The sequence below is a fragment of the Arvicola amphibius genome, chromosome 18 (genome assembly GCF_903992535.2).
Source record: "Arvicola amphibius chromosome 18, mArvAmp1.2, whole genome shotgun sequence".
Lineage (NCBI taxonomy): Eukaryota > Metazoa > Chordata > Mammalia > Rodentia > Cricetidae > Arvicola > Arvicola amphibius.
In genome coordinates, this window is record NC_052064.1 from 1,505,963 (window position 1) to 1,524,337 (window position 18,375).

At 37.7% G+C, this 18,375-nt stretch overlaps 1 protein-coding gene across 1 annotated transcript in view; it reads left to right on the top strand.

The window, feature by feature from the left end:
- Positions 1-16,312, top strand: part of LOC119804037 (cadherin EGF LAG seven-pass G-type receptor 2-like) — a 99,880-nt gene extending 83,568 nt beyond the window's left edge. Inside the window, exons 19-20 of the mRNA XM_042054295.1 lie at positions 14,800-14,930; positions 16,219-16,312. Coding sequence (XP_041910229.1) covers positions 14,800-14,930; positions 16,219-16,312 — 225 coding nt within the window. The remainder of the gene's footprint in view (positions 1-14,799; positions 14,931-16,218) is intronic.
- The last annotated feature ends 2,063 nt before the right edge of the window (positions 16,313-18,375 follow it).

Genomic DNA, 18,375 nt, shown 5'->3' on the forward strand with positions numbered 1-18,375 from the left:
AGAGACTTTAAATCATCCTCATTTGTAACTATAATCTTTATTCTTCTTTCATAGACTAGAGAAAGTCCGTGCACGACTGTCCGGTCTTGTCATCAGCTCTGGGTAGCACATCCACACTTCCTGGTGCACATCAGTATAACGAAAAGGCTTTTATCCTGTCAGGGAAAAAATGAGAAAAGATATTAGTGTACAAAGTAGCAAAAACTGTGAATCTTTATGGCCTTTACTGAATCTGAACTTTAAAAATGAATACTGAGTCTTTCCTGCACACATGTAGCTCTGTGTTCTGCTTCCCTGCAGTGCTCACCTGCACACTATGTTTCCAAGAGTGATTCCCTATCACCAGAAAAGCAATACTTATTAATATGGACCCCATAAGTCAATTGCAATTAATGTCCTTCTCCTGATATGTTTCTGGTATAAACTGAAATTAATAAACTCATCGGGGTGGAGAAGCTTATACTGCAGCAGTGGACAAATGCCACCTCTTAGGATTTTGCTTTTTTTGATTTTTTTAGAGTTGCTTTTATAAGCCTGCTCTCAAACCCATCCATTGTATTCTCTATTTGTTTTTTGTTTGTTGGTTTTGGTTTTCAAAGCAGGGCTTCTCTGTGTTGCCCTGGCTATCCTGGAACTTGCTCCGTGGGTGAGCCTAACCTAGAAACCACAGAGATCTGTTGTGGGATAACCCTTCTGTACTCTGTGACTATCTATTCCACTCATTGGTTAATAAAGAAGATGCTTCGGCCAATAGTAAGACAAAATAAGGCCAGGTGGGAAAATCAAACTGAAAATTCAGAGAGGAGAAGGGCAGAGTCTTGGGGAGACACCATCCAGCTGCCCAAAAAGCAAGATGCCAGTAATCTGGTAATGTCATGACACACGGCAATACAAAGATTAATAAAAATGGGTTAATTTAAATGTAAGAACTAGTTAGTAATAAGCCTGAACTATAAGCCAAACAGTTTGTAATTAATATTAATTCTTGTCAAGGACCAGCCTTGGTAAAATCACCTCTTACCATGGTAGGGGCATGGGAATTTTAGAAATATAAGTAAAGAATATGAAGATGCATAAAATTAGTAAGACAGGAAACATAGAATAACACCAGGATGGTAATCCGGTGAAATCCCCAAATCACCCATGTTTATTGTTCCATACGTGGAGAGAAGGTAACAAAAGACTTTATTAATATGATTCAAAGGATAACTCACACAGTCAATTGCTTTTTCACTCTGAAACATCAAATCATTAGCATTCTATTGTCTAGGTAGCAAAGCTGACTTAGATCATATATCCCTAAGGCCCCCCTACCCCAGGTGACTTCAGAGTTACAAAAGGAGGAAAAGTACATTTGCATACCCTGACAACCTATCAGGATGGGATGGGCCTACTTGAATGAGCAATTTTAATGTTAAAAGAACCAAGCAATCACATCCCGAGTTGGGAAGTGTAACTTTGCTTGTCAAACGTTTGAGTAACCACTAAACTCTCTGACAATAAGTCAAAGCGAAAATGGGTCTATATTTCTTGGCCTCCACAAACTCTCTGAGTAATTATTTAGAAGTGACCGTAGGACAGGGCAGGACAGAGAAACCTCCATTTACAGAGATCTGCCTGCCTCTGCCTCTGCCTCTGCCTCCCAAGTGCCGGGATTAGAAGGGTGAGCTACCACTGCCTTGCTTATTCTTTAGGGAACTAAAACATAAGAAAGCACTCAAAGTAAGTGGGATTCACACTTATAAATAGCAAGCAAAGTACCAAAAAAAGGTCACCAAAATAGATGAGAGCATGTGTTTTACATTCTTATTTCTTCTTTTAAACAATGATGCATCACTAAGGCTAACTTTGAAAGACAGTGTGTGCATAGAAGCCACTGGCAACACCGCTCTCATCATTTTTCTTTTATGGCTTTTGGTTTGGTTTAATTTGATTTTTTTTGGTCATTATCTTTCTGTCTTTTTTTATTGAAAATTTCCATCTCCTCCCCTCCTTCTCCCCCTTCCCTCCCCTCCCCTCCACCCATAACCCCACTCCTAACTCACTGACCTTGACCCCCATATATGACTGGATCTTGCCTTCCGCTCACCATCTTCCTCCTGCTTCATAAATGCAGAAATCCCAGAACAGACAAGTGCCACTTTACCCTGCCTTTTTTAAAATTTGGAAAAAGGGTCTTACTAAATGGCACAGGCACACTGATAATGCCCCTGCCTCTGAAGATGGAGTACTGAGATTACAAATGTGTTTTCAAGGGTAAATCTAAGATAAGAGAGATGCAAGACTTGCTGTTAGCTGTGCCTCAGACACCCTGTGTCTTAGCTTAGGAAGTGGTGCTCTCTGTGGTGCTTGTTTGAGCACTGGCTATCTCTACCTTTTGAACTAAATTTTTCTTGTTCTATTTTGCTAACTTAGAGACTCAACTATGAACATTAGAAAAGTAGTAATAAGTGGTTACATATTGATTGCCCAGGGACTGGGACAAACATGTAAAATACTCATGTTCTTCATTACAACCCTACTAATAATATGCATCACGTCCCTAATACAGGCAGGTTTACCCAAATAGACAGGCATAAGTCCAGTCATATCTAGTTCCAGAGTCCTTGTCTGTCTGGTGGGTTTTTTTTTTTTGTTTTTTTTTTTTTTTTTTTGGCTAATTTTGAATTTCTTAAACTTCATTAGTTTACACACATTAAAAAAAATCCTCCAGACACCAAGCATTGGTTAGCATTTTTTATGAAAGATAAATAAAAACATTTAAAATTATAATGTACTTTTGTGGCACAGGAATATTTATCTAACTCTCATAAAAAATGAATACAGAATGACTGAGGAAATGTATGAAAGGTACTATTTGGAAAAGCACTGACAATATTGGAAAAAAAAACCCAACCAGGGACCTCCACAGAGGCAGGCCTGAGCCAGCGATCTCCACAGGAGCTGGCTGGTACAAGGGAGTGACCACAGAGGGAGCAGGCCCAAACCAGAAACCTCTGTGGGACTGGGCACAAGTCAGGAACCGCAGAGGGAGCAGGCGCGAGCCAGAGACCTCTGTGGGACTGGGACTTACGTGGGAACAGGCCCAAGCCAGCAACCTCAGCTGGAGCAGGCCAGAGGCAATGAGCTCCGCAGGAGCAGGTACAAGTCAGCCACTGCTGAGAGCACAGGACTGAGTTAGAGACCTCTGTGGGACTGGCACTAATCAGCAAACTCCAAAGGAGCAAGCCCTAGCCAGCAACCTCCTCAGGACCAGGCCCAAGTCAATGACCTCCACCGGAACATGCCTGAGTCAGCCACCTCTACTGGAGCAAACCAAAGGCAGCAACTTCAGTGGGAGCAGCCTCAATCAAGCAACCTCCATGGGAGCAGGGCCAAACAGTACCCGGGATTGCAGACTAGACCCCAGGAGTGCTAAGTGACCTCTGGGAACACCAAGTGACCTCCAGGATGACTGGAACCATGGCCCTATTGCACCATGAGGAATAGCCATCTGAGCCTTGGATCCACTGGCACTTGGAAAACTGATCACCAGAGACACAGCCCCAGCTGCACCAATCATAGGAAAAGATGGATAGATAAGGTGAGAACACACTCACCAACACAAAGAGCAACATGACACCAACAAAAACTAGTAGTCCTACAACATTAAGACTTGAACATCCAAATACAGATGAAACAGAAGAAAATGACCTAAAAAATAACTTTTGGAGAATGTTTGAGGCCTTTAAAGAGGAAATAAAAAATTCCCTCAAAGAAATGGAGGAAAAGACAAACAAAAAATAAGAAATCATCAAATCCTTTAAAGAAAACCAAGAAAAAGAAGTATTCAAGACTTGAAAACTGAAATAGAGACAAGAAAGAAAACACACGCCTTTAATCCCAGCACTTGGGAGGCAGAGGCAGGCGGATCTCTGTGAGTTCGAGACCAGCCTGGTCTACAAGAGCTAGTTCCAGGACAGGCTCCAAAGCCACAGAGAAACCTTGTCTCGAAAAACCAAAAAAAAAAAAAAAAAAAAAAAAAAAAAAAAAAAAAAAAAAAAAAAAAAGAAAGAAAACACAGAGGGATTTATAGAAATGGAAATTATGAGAAAATGAGTAGAAATTACAAATACAAGTATAAACAGCAGAATCCAAGAGATGGAAGAAAGAATCTCAAGCACTGAAGATATAGTAGAGGATATAGACTCATTAATCAAAGAAAACATTAAATATAGCATGAGCTTAACACAAAATATCCGGGAAATATGGGACACTATGAATATACCAAGCCTAAGAATGATAGGGATAGAAAAAGTCCTATTCAAAAGGACAGAAAATATATTCAACAAAATCATAAGAAAACTTTCTCAACCTAAAGTAAGGTATGCATATGAAGATACAAGAAGCTTAGAGAACACCAATTAGACTGGATCAAAAAAATAGTACCATCTCCATGTAATAATGAAAACACTAAACAAACAGAATAAAGACAGAATATTAAATGTGGTGAGGAAAAAGGTAAAGAAACATATAAAGGTAGACCTATCAGAATTACACTTGACTTCTCAATGGAATCAATGAAAGCCAGAAGGTCCTGGTCAAATATCATGCAGACATTAAGAGACCTCGGATACCATCCCAGACTACTATACCCGGCAAAATTTTCAATCACCGTAGACAGATAAAACAAGATTCCATGACAGAACCAGATTTAATCAATACCTAGCCACAAACCCAGCCCTACACAAATAACTAGAAGGAAAACTCCAACCCAAGGAAGTTAGCTGCATCTACAAAAACACAGACAATTGATGATCTCACAGCAGTAAATCCCAAAGAAGGGAAAAACACACAAAAGAACATCACCAACAATGAAAATTAAATAACAGAAACTAACAATTACTGGTTATTAGTATCCTTTAATATGAGTGGATTCAACTCACCTATAAAAAGACATGGGTTAACAGATTGGATATGAAAACAGAATCCATCCTTCTGCTGCATACAGGAAACACCCCTTAACCTCAAAGATAGACATTGCCTCAGAGTAAAGGGTTGGAATTAAATTTTCCAATCAAATGGACCTAAGAAACAAGCTAGTGTAACTATCCTAATACCTAACAAAATAGACTTCAAACTAAAATTAATCAAAAGAGACAAAGAAGGACATTTCATATTAGTCACAGGAAAAATCCATTAAGAGGAAATCTGGACATCTATGCCCCAAATACAAAAGAATCCTCATATGTAAAAGAAACACTACTAAAGCTTAAATCACACATTAAACCCCACACACTAATAATGGGGTATTCAACAACACACTCTCTCCACTGGGCAGCTCTATCAGACAGAATTTTCATAGAGACATAAGTGAACTAATAGACGTCATGAATCAAATGGACTTAACAGACATCAATAGAACATTCCATCCAAACATAAAAGAATACACCCTCTTCTCAGCACCTCATGGAACCTTCTCAAAATTGTTCAAAAACTAGGTAACAAAGCAAACCTCCAGGGACACAAAAAATTGAAATAACCCCATGTATCTTATTGGATCATGTTGGCTTAAAATTAGAATTCAATAGCAACACTAATTCCAGGAAGCCCATAAACACATGGAAATTAAGCAATGCTCACCTGAATCACCAATGGGTCAAGGAAGAAACAAGGGAAGATATAAAAAAAAAACTTCCTGAAAGTCCATGAAAATGACAACAAAACATACCCAAATTTATGGGACACAATGAAAGTAATGTTAAGAGGAAAATTCACAGCACCAAATGCCTACTTAAAAAAGCTGGAAAATCCCACGTTAGTGAGTTAGCAGAACACCAGAAAACTCTAGAACAAAGAGAAGCAAACTCACCCAGGAGGAATAGATAGCAGGAAATAATCAAATTAAAAACTGAAATCAACAAAATAGAAAAAAGAAAACAATGTAAGCATTCAATGAGAGAAAAAGTTGATTCTTTGAGAAAATCAACAAAATAGACAAACCTTTATCTAAACTAACCAAGAGATAGAGAATGAATACCCAAATTAACAAAAGCAGAAATGAAATGGGGATGTAACAACAGACATGGAGGAAATCCAGAGAATCATGGGATCATATTTTGAAAGCCTCTACTCGACAAAATTGGAAAACTTTTAGGAAATGGACAATTTTCTGGATATTCACTTACCAAAATTAACACAAGACCAAATAAGCAAATTAAATAAAGCTATAGCTACTAAAGTATTAAAAACAGTCAACAAGTGTCCCAACCAGAATAAAGGCCCAGGGCCAGATGGTTTCATCCCAGAATTCTACAAGACTTTTAATGAAGAACTAATACCAATACTCTTCAAATTGCTTCACAGAATAGAAACAGAAGGAACATTGCCAAACTCTTTTTATGAGGCTACAATTACCCTGGTACCCAAACCTCACAAAGACATTACTAAGAAAGAAAACTACATACCAATCACACTCATGAACATTGATTAATAAAAAACTACTCCAAGAAAATACTGACAAATTGAATGCAAGAACACATCAGAAATATAATCAACCACGATCCAGTTGACTTCATCACAGAGAAGCAGGGAGGGTTCAACATACAAAAATCTGTCAATGTAATGCACCATATAAAGAAACTGAAACATAATAAAAATGAAAAAACACCACATGACCATCTCATTAGATGCTGAAAAAGCCTTCAACAAAATACAACATCTCTTCATGATAAAGGTTTTGGAGAGAGCAGGGATACATGAAACATATCTAAACATAATAAAGGCAACATATGGCAAGCCAACAACCAACATCAAGCAAAATAGAGAGAAATTCAAAGCAATCCTACTGAAATCAGAAACAAGACAAGGCTATCCACTCTCTCTCCATATTTATTCAATATAGTATTTGCGGTTCTAGTTAGGGCAATAAGACAACAAAAGGAAATCCAGAGGATACAAAGAAGAAGTCAAACTCTCACTATTTGCTGATGATATGATAGTTTGCATAAGTGACCCCAAAAATTCTACCAAGGAACTACTACAACTCATAAACATCTTCAGTATTGTAGTAGGATACAAGATTAACTCAAAAAATTAGTAGCCCTCCTTTACACAGATGATAAATGGTCTGAGAAAGAAATCAGAGAAACGTCACCCTTCTCAATAGCCACAAATAATGTAAAATATCTTGGAGTAACTCTAACCAAACAAATAGAAGACCTGTATGACAAGAACTTTAAATATTTGAAGAAAGAAATTGAAGAAGACAACAGAAAATGGAAAGATCTTCCGTGCTCATTGGTAGGTAGAATTAACATAGTAAAAATGGCACTTACTGAAAGCAGTCTACAGATTCAATGCAATGCCCATCAAAATCCCAGTAAAATCCTTCACAGACGGCAAAAGAACAATACTCAACTTCATATGGAAAAAAAACCAGGATAGCCAAAACAATCTTTACAATAAAGGAACTTCTGGAGGCATCACAATCTCTAACTTCCAACTCCACTACAAAGCTATAGTAGTAAAAACAGCCTAGTATTGTCATAAAAACAGACACTAGGACCAATACAACTAAAGTAAAGACCTAGATATCAATCCACACACCTACACACACCTGATTTTTGACAAAGAAGCTCAAAGTATAAAATGGGAAAAAGAAAGCATATTCAGTAAATGGTGCTGGCATAACTGGACATCAACATGTAAAAGAATGAAAATATACCCAAAACTATCACCATGCACAAAACTCAAGTCCAAAAGGATCAAAGACCTCAACATAAAGCCAGCTACACTAAACCTCATAGAACAGAAAGTGGGAAGTACACATGAATGCATTGGCATAGGAGACAACTTCTTAAATATAACCCTAGTAGCACAGACACTGAGAGAAACAATTAATAAATGGGACATACTGAAACTGAGAAGCTTCTTAAAACAAAGGAGGCAGTCAACAAACAAAATGACAGCCAACAGAATGGGAAAAGATCTTCACCAACCCCACATTGGACAGAGGTCTGATCTCCAAAATTTACAAAGAATTCAAGAAACTTGACATCAAAAGACCAAATAACCCAATAATAAATGGTGTATAGACCTAAATAGAGAACTTTCAACAGACAGATCTCAAATGACTGAAAGACATTTAAGGAAATGCTCAATATCCTTAGTCATCAGAGAAATGCAAATCAAAACAACTCTGAGATTCCCTGTCAGAATGGCCAAGATAAAAAACACTGATGATAGCTTTTTTTTTGGAGAGGATATGAGGTAAGGAGAATGCTCCGCCATTGCTGGTGGGAGTGCAAACTTGTACAGCTGCTTTGGAAATCAATATGGTGATTTCTCCAAAAATTAGAAAACAATCTACCTCGAGATCCAGCAATGTCACTTTTAGGTATATACTCCAAAGACACTCAATCTTACCACAAGGAAATATGCTCAACTTTGTTTATAGGAGCATTGTTTGTAATTGCCTGGAAACAACCTAGATGCCCCTAAACCAAAGAATGGATAAAGAAAATGTGGTACAATTACACAATGGGGTACTACACAGTGATAAAAAAAATGACATTTTGAAATTTATAGGCAAATGGATGGATCTAGTAAGACCATATTGAATGAAGTAAACGAGACCCAGAAAGACAAATATAATATGGATTCACTCATAAGTGACTTTTAGACATAAAACAGAAAAAGCAGCCTACAGGCCATAACCACAGAGAAACTAGACAACAAAAAGGACCCCAAGAGATACATACATGAATCTACATAGGAAGGTGAAAAAGCCAAGGTCTCCTGAGTGAACTGGGAGTGTGGGAACCATGGGAGAAGGTAAAATGGGAGGGGGGAGAAAGGGAGGGGAGTTGAGAAAAATGTGTAACTCAATAAAAATGATTTTAAAAAGAATAAAATCAGCCAAAAATCAGGTATATATCTGTCATATCTGTTTTTCATAAGTGAACTACATTCTAGAGAAAAGATATCTAATTTTCTTTTTAATAATTGTACTTGATTACTCCTATGTCTAAAAGTACAAATTAAATCCCACTGGGCTTATCATTACAAAAAAAATTCCAGCTAGTTTTTTAAGGAAAGTAGAGTCTTCCCTAACAAAGAAAGAGAGAGAGAACATTCATTATGTTAATCTTTTATATGTTGTTCTAACTGCTTTAAATGTTTTAAATTTAGAGAATAATTTTGAATTTGAAAGAAATTGGTATTGGCATATATAGAAGAGGTTGTTTGGGAGAGAGGTAAAGGAAAAATGATGTAATTATTTTATAATCTCAAAAAATAAAAAGAATAATAAAAATAAAATCATTTATTGAAGAAATTAAAGAAAAAATAGTATCCTCACCCAGTAAGATTGTGTCTGGTTACATCAACTGAACTTAGCAGTGTTTAATATTAATATGTACATAGTGCATAGGACAAGATCACATGATTTTCAGTGAGGACTATGTGAGCAGCTATGGTGATTTAAATAACAATGGCCCTCCCAGGTTCATATACTTGAACTCTAGTCATCAAAAAATGGTACTATTTGAGAAGGATTAGGAGGTGTGGCCTTGTTGGAGTATGTGTGGCATTTTGAGGGAACTGTTTCTATGGAGGTGGACTTTGAAGTTTCTCCTGACAGGTCCAGTTTCTGTCTCTGTCTCTGTCTCTCTCTTTCTCTCTTTCTCTCTCTCCCTCCCCCTCCCTTTCTGTCATGTCTTTGTCTCTGTCTCTATCTCTGCTCTGTCTTTTTTTCTTTCTCTTGCTCCTACTGCATGTGGATGAGGATGTGGTTCTTAGCTGCTTCTCTAGCACCCTGTTTGTGTGCCTGCCACCTTGCTCCTCGCCAGTGTGATAGTCCAGTAAGCATCTGAAACTGTAAACAAGCCCCAGGTAGATGTGTTCTTTTATAAGCATCACCTTGGCCATGTCTCTTCACAGCAATAGACTAAGACAGCCACCAAAGTGAGACAAATCAGTGACTAGAGAACTAAAAGAAATTAATTCATTTTACATCATTTTGATTATACTTTTTAAACACTATCTTCCTGTCCTTTTTTTTTCCATGGTAGAAAAAGAAGACAGGTGATTAATTGCTTTAAATTTTTGTTCTCTGTTTTATTTTAGACAGTCTTGTTATGTAGTTCAGGCTTGCTTCAAACTTTCATTTTAGTTTTTTTTCTTTTCTTCTTCTTTGTTTTTAAGATTTAGTTGGGACAGGGTGTGTATGTATGTGGATGACATACATACCTGATACACACAGAAGTCAGGGGACATTGGATCTTCTGGAAATGGACTTAGGATGGATTTGAGACATCATGGGAATGCTGGGAATTGAACCCAGATCTTGCAAGATAACAAGCGTTCTAAATGGCTACAAACTCTACGTGGGGTGGGCTGCCTTGAATCCATCTCGGCCTCTCAGGTGCTAGGATTTCAGGTGCACACTCCGACCACTGCAAGAAATGTCTGTCTTTACGTTTTAAAGCTCTTTGCTTCCTTCTTTTCATGCATTATTGGAATGTATTAATTTAATTAGGACCTAAAATACAAGGGTAGATAAGATGGATTGAATACCATTATTATTATTAAAAGATGTAAAATCTATGTGGCAGGTTTCTTTGAATTATAAGAATTCTCAGCAAACACCTGTAACTTTAAATTTGAAAATGTTCTCCATAGCCGTTCATTCATATTATGGCCAGGTTCCCATTGCTAAGGGAAAATAAAGTTTGAAATGAAAGACTATGTAATGATCTCAGGTCATGCAGATTCAGCTAAAATAGTTTTCACACTGACGGTAAACAATCTTAGGTCCAAATGGAGGGGCAGAGGGTGGCCCTAGTGATGAGGCGGGTCCTGACTTGACTCTTATCTCGTCTTCTCCAACACTGTGTAAACCTGTGCTGAGTCATTTAACATACTGCACCTCAGTTTCCAGTTGGTCAATAGGGATTATTAACAGAGATTTCATCAACCTTTCCCAGTGCATTGGCCCGAACATACGATGTAATTAATACGTAGCATGCTTTATAATATATTTTATTAACTGAAAACATACAGAAATAGATTGTTTCTTGTTTTGAAGTATTAGGCACAAACCACTTAGTTCTCATTTCCAGCTCCCATTAAGAAAAAATAGTTTCTATGTTTTCTTTATAATACTAAAATTTTCTAAAATTAATTTCACAACTTTTACTATTTGTGGTAAGTTTCTAAGGAAGTGGAAGAAACAGTTTCTGCTCTAATCAGCAGTTTTATTATTAAATGTTACTTGACATTTTCAGTAGACATCTAATTTGAATTTAATAAAACATTTGAGAATAAAAAGTTAATAAAAATTTCTTATTGACATCTTTTTCACAATGTGTTGTTCAGTGAGACTTACGTGGAATAATATGAAAGGTGGTAGACCAGGCAGCCTTGGACATCTCTTGTGCCTCTGATCCTGAACACTGGTGAAAGATTCCATGACAGGAAAGACCATTATTATTGTCCTTTCTGTAAAGTAATTAAGGTTAAGAAACAAAATTAATTAGCCGCATGTAGCAGCGAGAAGTTTAGAGCATAGCCGAGTGACAGATGGGATTCTTTTGTTTTCACCAGTGATTTACCTGTGGGTGAGATAAATATTTGATGATACACATGGTCTGCCAGTCCTGAGCAGTTTGTGTCCTCAGCCTTTACCTTCTTCACCAGAAGGAGACACCACTCCAGTGTCTGAGTTTAGAAGTGCCTTTGTGTTGTCTGCTTAGACAAACGTGGAAGCATTTGAAAATCTCCCACCCTACCTTTCTAAACAAACATAGAAACCATGCACTTTGTACAGCAATGAATGCACAATTTAAAATGAGTTCTGTGAAGTTTGGAATTTAATAATTAAAGTCAATTTTCTTAGGATAACATTGTATAACTAATATTTGAATAAGTCTTCTTACCTACTAATGAGATTTATGTTTCTAAATACAGCCATATTGAGTTTTCACGTTTAGAAAGTGATTTGATTTAATCAAACTCAGCATCTGGTGTTTGTCTCTTTACAAAGATAAAAACTGAGATAATGAAAGTCCGAATTCTTTTCTGGAAGTTAAATTATTTTCTAAAGGTCACAGACTTACTAAATGATAGAACCAGGGAGATCATTAGCAACCCTTAAAGAAACAGCGAAGCTTGAAGTTTGAGGAATCATGTGACCAGTGTCTCAACTGAGGTATAAAGTAGAAGAAAGTGGTCTTAGCATACAAGGTCTGAGACTTTCCCGTGAGTCCAGAGGGTGGTTTCCAGCAAATTAAGTTACAAGTCATTTTGACAAGCACTCTAAACAAACGTAGGGCAGACATCATATCAAATTCTGGACTGAAGGATCTGAGAAAGTCCCAGAAGAGACAGTGGAATTTTAGGTAGGTCTTGATGGACAGAATGAGAAGAGCAGACACTAAGCAACAACCACAGATGAAGAAAGGTAGATGTGAGAGCCCATGGTTTATTCATAAAAGGAGAAAGAGTGATCAAGTGTGTCTTGAGATGGAGAGCGAGGTTGGCCTGATACAGAGATAGTGAAGATATTAGGCAGATCGACAAAGCTTGGAGAGCAGCAAAATGCAAAATGCAAAATAAAGGAAGAAAAAGAAAAAGAAAAAAGAACAGAGACAAGAACGTTAGATGCCACAACGAAAGATCAAGCAAGCACTGGTCTCTGTGTGACCCTTGTTCTCTGGTGTCGCCAACAGACTTGAAAACATCTAAAACATAAAGTGATAGCTTAAAATGCCTTGTGAGAGGGCAATAAGAATATAAAATCCTACATCCAGTAATTTCAAGTTTGTTTTGAGTCACACAAAGGGAAGGGTGTAGCAAGGGTGTCCAGACAACACAAAATACACTTCTAAATATTTACTGAGTGTACAGGGATTACTAGATGGATTAGAATAATTCTATGTGTTGTACAAAGGGTTTTATAAGTATCAAATGAAGCCAGAGAAATAAAAGGTCTTGTAATAAACATGTTATGTAAATGCAATTCATTGACATTGTATTAATAACTGTAGAAAGATTTTGCTCTTTTTACACCACATCTCGGTACGATCCTGACTCACCTTAGAAGACTGACATGTTTCACAACGAAGCATGGCATTTTGCAAACAGAAAGCATTATATAAATTTTATGTTAGCACATGAGAAAATAAAAACCGCTTCAGAAATCTTTGCTTGTTGTCAAGTAAGTAAGCTTGACACACACCAGGTGTCAAGAGCTGTCAACTTCCTACAGATGGCTGTGTGTAAGAGGGAGCTATAACAGCTCTTGAGATATTGTAATTTAGTGCCTTGCTATGGGGTGGACTTTTTAAAATTAAAACTGTTAAGTTTGAGAGTATGCAGCATAAGGCACATGTTTGAGAATGTGTAAAAAGCTTGTGGTCTTTGGAGAAATGCAGACGTGTGTGTACTCCATTGCTGCCATCTTGAACTTGGCCCGGTACCACTCACCTCAGCTCCTCCTCTGCAGATTGCCCAAGGTGAGCCCCACTCCTTTGCGATGGGAATTAGGAGAAATAACTAACTCAAGTGTTTTGATGAATCATGGTCCACAGTGGTTGGTAAATAAATGTTGTGTCTGGGATTCAGATTGTGTATGATTGTTAATTCCCAGAGCAAGGCAAATATTCAACAAGTCCTTGTTAGAAGGAAAGAGAGGGAGAAAGGGCAGTAGGGAGAAAGAATGAACAAGTAAAGGTTAGGATCTATTTTTTTTTATATTGTGGCAAATATATTTGAGAGAGTATTATTATTCTGAACTCGAACTCCTTGGTGCTAGTAATCCTTGAGCCTCTGCCTCCAGAGTAGTTGGGACTCTAAGGGTGTGGTGCCACACAAAGCTATTTCTTAATGACCTGAAAATAAAGTTATATGTCTAAGTGACTAGCAAATTGTCAACCTTTCAACCTATTTATTCATAAAAATTGGATCACAGCATTTTAATGGGCATCTCTTAAGCTTAATCTGTTTTCCCCATCTTCCTTTGTTCGGACATGCCCACACTTGTGTATTGTAGAGCAGAATGGCTAGTCATATGATGCTTAATCTTAACAACTACCAATGTTCAACACAGCTAGGATTCCTTTCACTCAACTGGATAAGCAATGAGACTTCTTTCACCTCTCCTGTTGACAGATCCTCTCTGGCAAAGGTCTCCCTTAATTCCATTTTTGGCGTTCCCTATTTCCATGCCATCTTTGTGAAATTAGCTTTATATATCTTATTTATGATCATTTCAAAAAATCAAATGGCTCTAAGGTAGAATTATTTCAGCATCAATTTTGGTAGCAGATATTGGCTTTCAGGCCAATATCTTTACCTTAAATGTCACACCTAATGTGGGTGTTTGCAACCTTACCCTATCTTACACTGCCATCTGCTGGATGCCACTGTTCCCTAGGCAAGGGCAATAGTCAAACCTGCTTCTTAGCGGTTTCTTAATGGTCATAGTTGAGATAATAATGGGAATTTATATGCTGGGAGGAAAAACATTCTGAGATTTTTGGCAGGAGGCAGAAAAGGCCAATAATGCTGAGGTTCATTCTGAAATAATACTTGCTGACTCACACTTTATGTCGTTTAGCCAACAGTCATTAATTTGTTCCTGCCAAGATTTTCATAGACTCCACAAAGACATATTTTTTCTTCAAAAAGAGTTCATTCCGTAGCAGGAATAATCATAAAGAAAACGAATATAAAGAAATCCTTTCAGTATACACTGTATTTTATATCTTTGACAATTGCACTGCCAATGCTTAATATCTTTTTGTCTCATTCCCTCAGATTACTACCTCCATCTTAAGGAAGATTTCACACTACTGGAGGCCCGACAGCTGGTTTCCTGCGGCCCTCACTCTAATGGGAGTGCTCTTCGTGATGTGTCTGTATGCAGTTGCATGGTGCCTCTTCAAAGAGTAAGATTTTCCTTGTTGCTTCCCTTTGAATTAGTTTATAATGAAATCTATCAGGTATGCCTTCAAAAAGGGATGAAAATGGAGACAAAGACTTGGGAGAAATTTCTGTGTTGTTTTTGTTTTTTTCTTGCTTCATCACGACAACTGCCTTACATGTGGAACTTGAGTGCTAAGGAAAACCTTCCGGCCTGAAAGCCAATATCTGCTACCAAAATTGTTGATGAAATGATTCTAGCTTAGAGCCATTTGATTTTTTGAAATGATCATAAATGAGATTTTAATGGTCCATATGCATAATCAAGGTCAGGATCTCTGGTTATATTTGCTTATCAAAGGGTAGACAACAGTCACAAAGAGACCAAAGCAACTGAAGGGTAATCAGAGAACGCTTGAAATAACCCAGTAAGCATCTTGTGATCTCTCATGGTTGGGCTGGGGAGAGGTGAGCAGAACACAGACACAGTAACAGATAATGTGTGCTTTGCACAAGCACATCCTTTAACAGAGAAAGAATCAGATCACAGAGCAGCATGATAAGGGTGTGGCCAAAACGCAAGCATCTTTCTATGAAACTGGCCAGAGAAAGTTTTACTGAGAAAGGGCCAGCACAATGGTCTTTTGAAGAGTAATTGGAAGCAAAAATAAAGGAAAGATGCTGAAAACACTTTATCTACACCAAGGGCTATTTGGTCTCCTTTTCATAAGTATAACAATGGAACTGGGTTCATACGAATCTATTCTTTCCAACCATGGGCCTTATACTGAAAAGTTGACTATATATTCCGAAAGACAAAATGACATGATCCAAAGGGGAAGGAAGGGTTAACAAGAAGGTTTGAAGAAAGAAAAAAAGAAAAAAAAGAGGACAGCTGAAAGAAATGTAAGAATCCTTTGATGGGCATGGGAGGGCCATCGCATGCATGCATTCACAACATCGGAGACACGCATGCACTCACAGCATCGGAGACGGCATGGGTAACACCTGCACAAGACCAAGCCAGCCAGAATCGCAGCGGTGCAGGGCAGGCGTTTCCCATCTCTAACTGATAAGCTACTGGCAATTCCCTGCTGTTGGTGTTGGGGTGGGGAAGTCAGTTTCTTCAGGGATGCAGTCCTTGAAAGGCCACACATGCTCCGTAGATTTTTCTTCATTCTTATACGTACAAGTAATAGTAAGTAAACTGAATGGTATAAGAAGAGAACTCACAGTAGGGGACTGGGAAGAAGAAAAGTGAACACTAAAGTCCCCTTGCACCAACACTCCCTGTATTTGGTTCCTTCCTTCCAGTGTGCCTGCCTGCTCCCGACTGTTTCCTCACTGTTACAGACAGCAGAGCCAACCACGTCTCAGTGAAAAGGAAGTTGCACGGGTACCAAGGTAAAGCAGATTCAGTGATTTAGAGAAAGAAGTTTGAGGTTCTACAAGTTGAATCTTAAGTGATTCAATCTATTTTAAGTTTAGATATAGGTGATGTCCGTTGGTGCTTTGAAATGTTAAATCTTACCTGTAAATTTTACATTGATTTTTAAAGTAGCCTTGTTCATCAATGTTTATTGACCACACAATACCCTTCTAGGTCTTGGATCATAGCCGAGAACAAAGTTAGATTTGAAATGGGAATTATAATATAGTCCTGGTATCTTACTACTTGTAATATCACTGTACTTTATAAATCATTTTGTTTGTTCAATGACAAGGGGAATTCAGGTTAGAAGAATAAGAATACAGTATTTTATAGAAATTTTTCTTAGCATACCATCAAAACACATTACTTATTTATGTAAGAGATAATATAAAACACTAAGAATAGGTACCACAGTCTGAACTTCAAACACAACCAGTCTATGAATTATAACATGTCAGAGGCTATTCCAGCTACTTTTAACACTGTCTAATTGTTGCATATGTAGGGTAGGTGAAATTATTGATTTATAAAGTAGACTGTTATATCATTCATTATTTTCTCACATTAGCATGGGAAAACGTATTTTGTGTTAAAGAGTAAATTAAATGTTTCAAATATGTTCTGTAATAGGTATGAAAACGCACTGAGTGTTGGTTTCAGACTGAATACAAGACCAAACTTGCTGCCTGGAAATGATAAAGTAAGGAGAAAAAGAAAAAAAAAAATAAGCTGTGTGTTCAGAGTGTTTATTTTCTTCCGTTTCATAGACTCTAGATGACAGAAGAGCACTTGGGAGTAAGAGCTGGTGAATAGGAACTCATAAACAGAATAGAGAGTTTAGTCAATTCAATTCAAAGGGGAAGCAAAACTTGGAGGGAGTAGAGTTCCCACCCACTTTTCAATGATTTGAAGCTCATGATGTCAACGAGGAGACAAGGAACAGTGCTGATACATTTGTAGAGGTCAAATTGATCTTGGGTGTAGCTTTCAGGTCCCCCTTTTTTCATTCTTTAGGTGAAATTAAATTACATAGATAATCTAGTGGGGTCATTGCTAAGGGTAACTGTAGTGCCTGTTCATCTTTATGCAGCTCAGTTATTCACTGAATACGGGTCACGTGTCAAACTGTCTTACGAGAGGGTTTCTAATGGTATATTCACTGAGTATATGCTCTTTTTGTTGCATTTTTTATTATTTAAGTAAGAACTTTATACATGCATGCGATGTGATTTTATCAAGCCCACCCTTCCCATTCTTCCTGCTACAAATCCCCCTCTGGCTCCTTTCCCTGGGAATATCAGTATTTCTTCTCAAACTAAGGTGATTTCTTCTCAGACTGTGCTGACAGTATGTGTATAAGAAGGGTTATCTACTGCGGCATGATTAGCCCCCTCTTTGTCCACAGAGAAAACTACCTTTCCCTCTCCTAGAGACCACTGATTGTCAATAGGGGTGGACTGCATGACCACTTTCCCTCTCCATGCTGGGAACTGGTCTGGCTTTATCATGTGCAGCACTTGTATGTGCTTTGCCAATTATTGTGACTTTATATGCGAAGCTGTTGTGTGGTGTCTCATAAACACTGTCCTGTAGTCATCCACTGGCTTTTACAGACTTTCTGTCCCTCTTTCCCTTAGGAAGAGGAGATGTGACGTAAATTGCCATTAAAAGAATAACTTTAAACCATGATGCTACTGAAATAGATTTGTCTAAAACTATACACAGTTCAGTATCTTTGACAAGTAAAACATTTTCAAATCAACACCAAGACAATCAATAATATTAACTCAATGGACCACTATTCAATATTTAACTATAAGGGTCATTTTAGAGTAAATGACAAGTTTTAAGGAGATATTGAACATGAATTTCACTGTTTCTAAGCCGATACTTCAGCGAGGAGAAAAATAAATAAAATATTGGAAGGAATAATGCTGGCACTTCATACATTCCCAATTGCCTACGGCATGTAGCAAGTTCCATAGAATTTCAGAGATCTACAAAGTTCCTGTGCAGTAGAACATCTAGGAAAGCCGCAC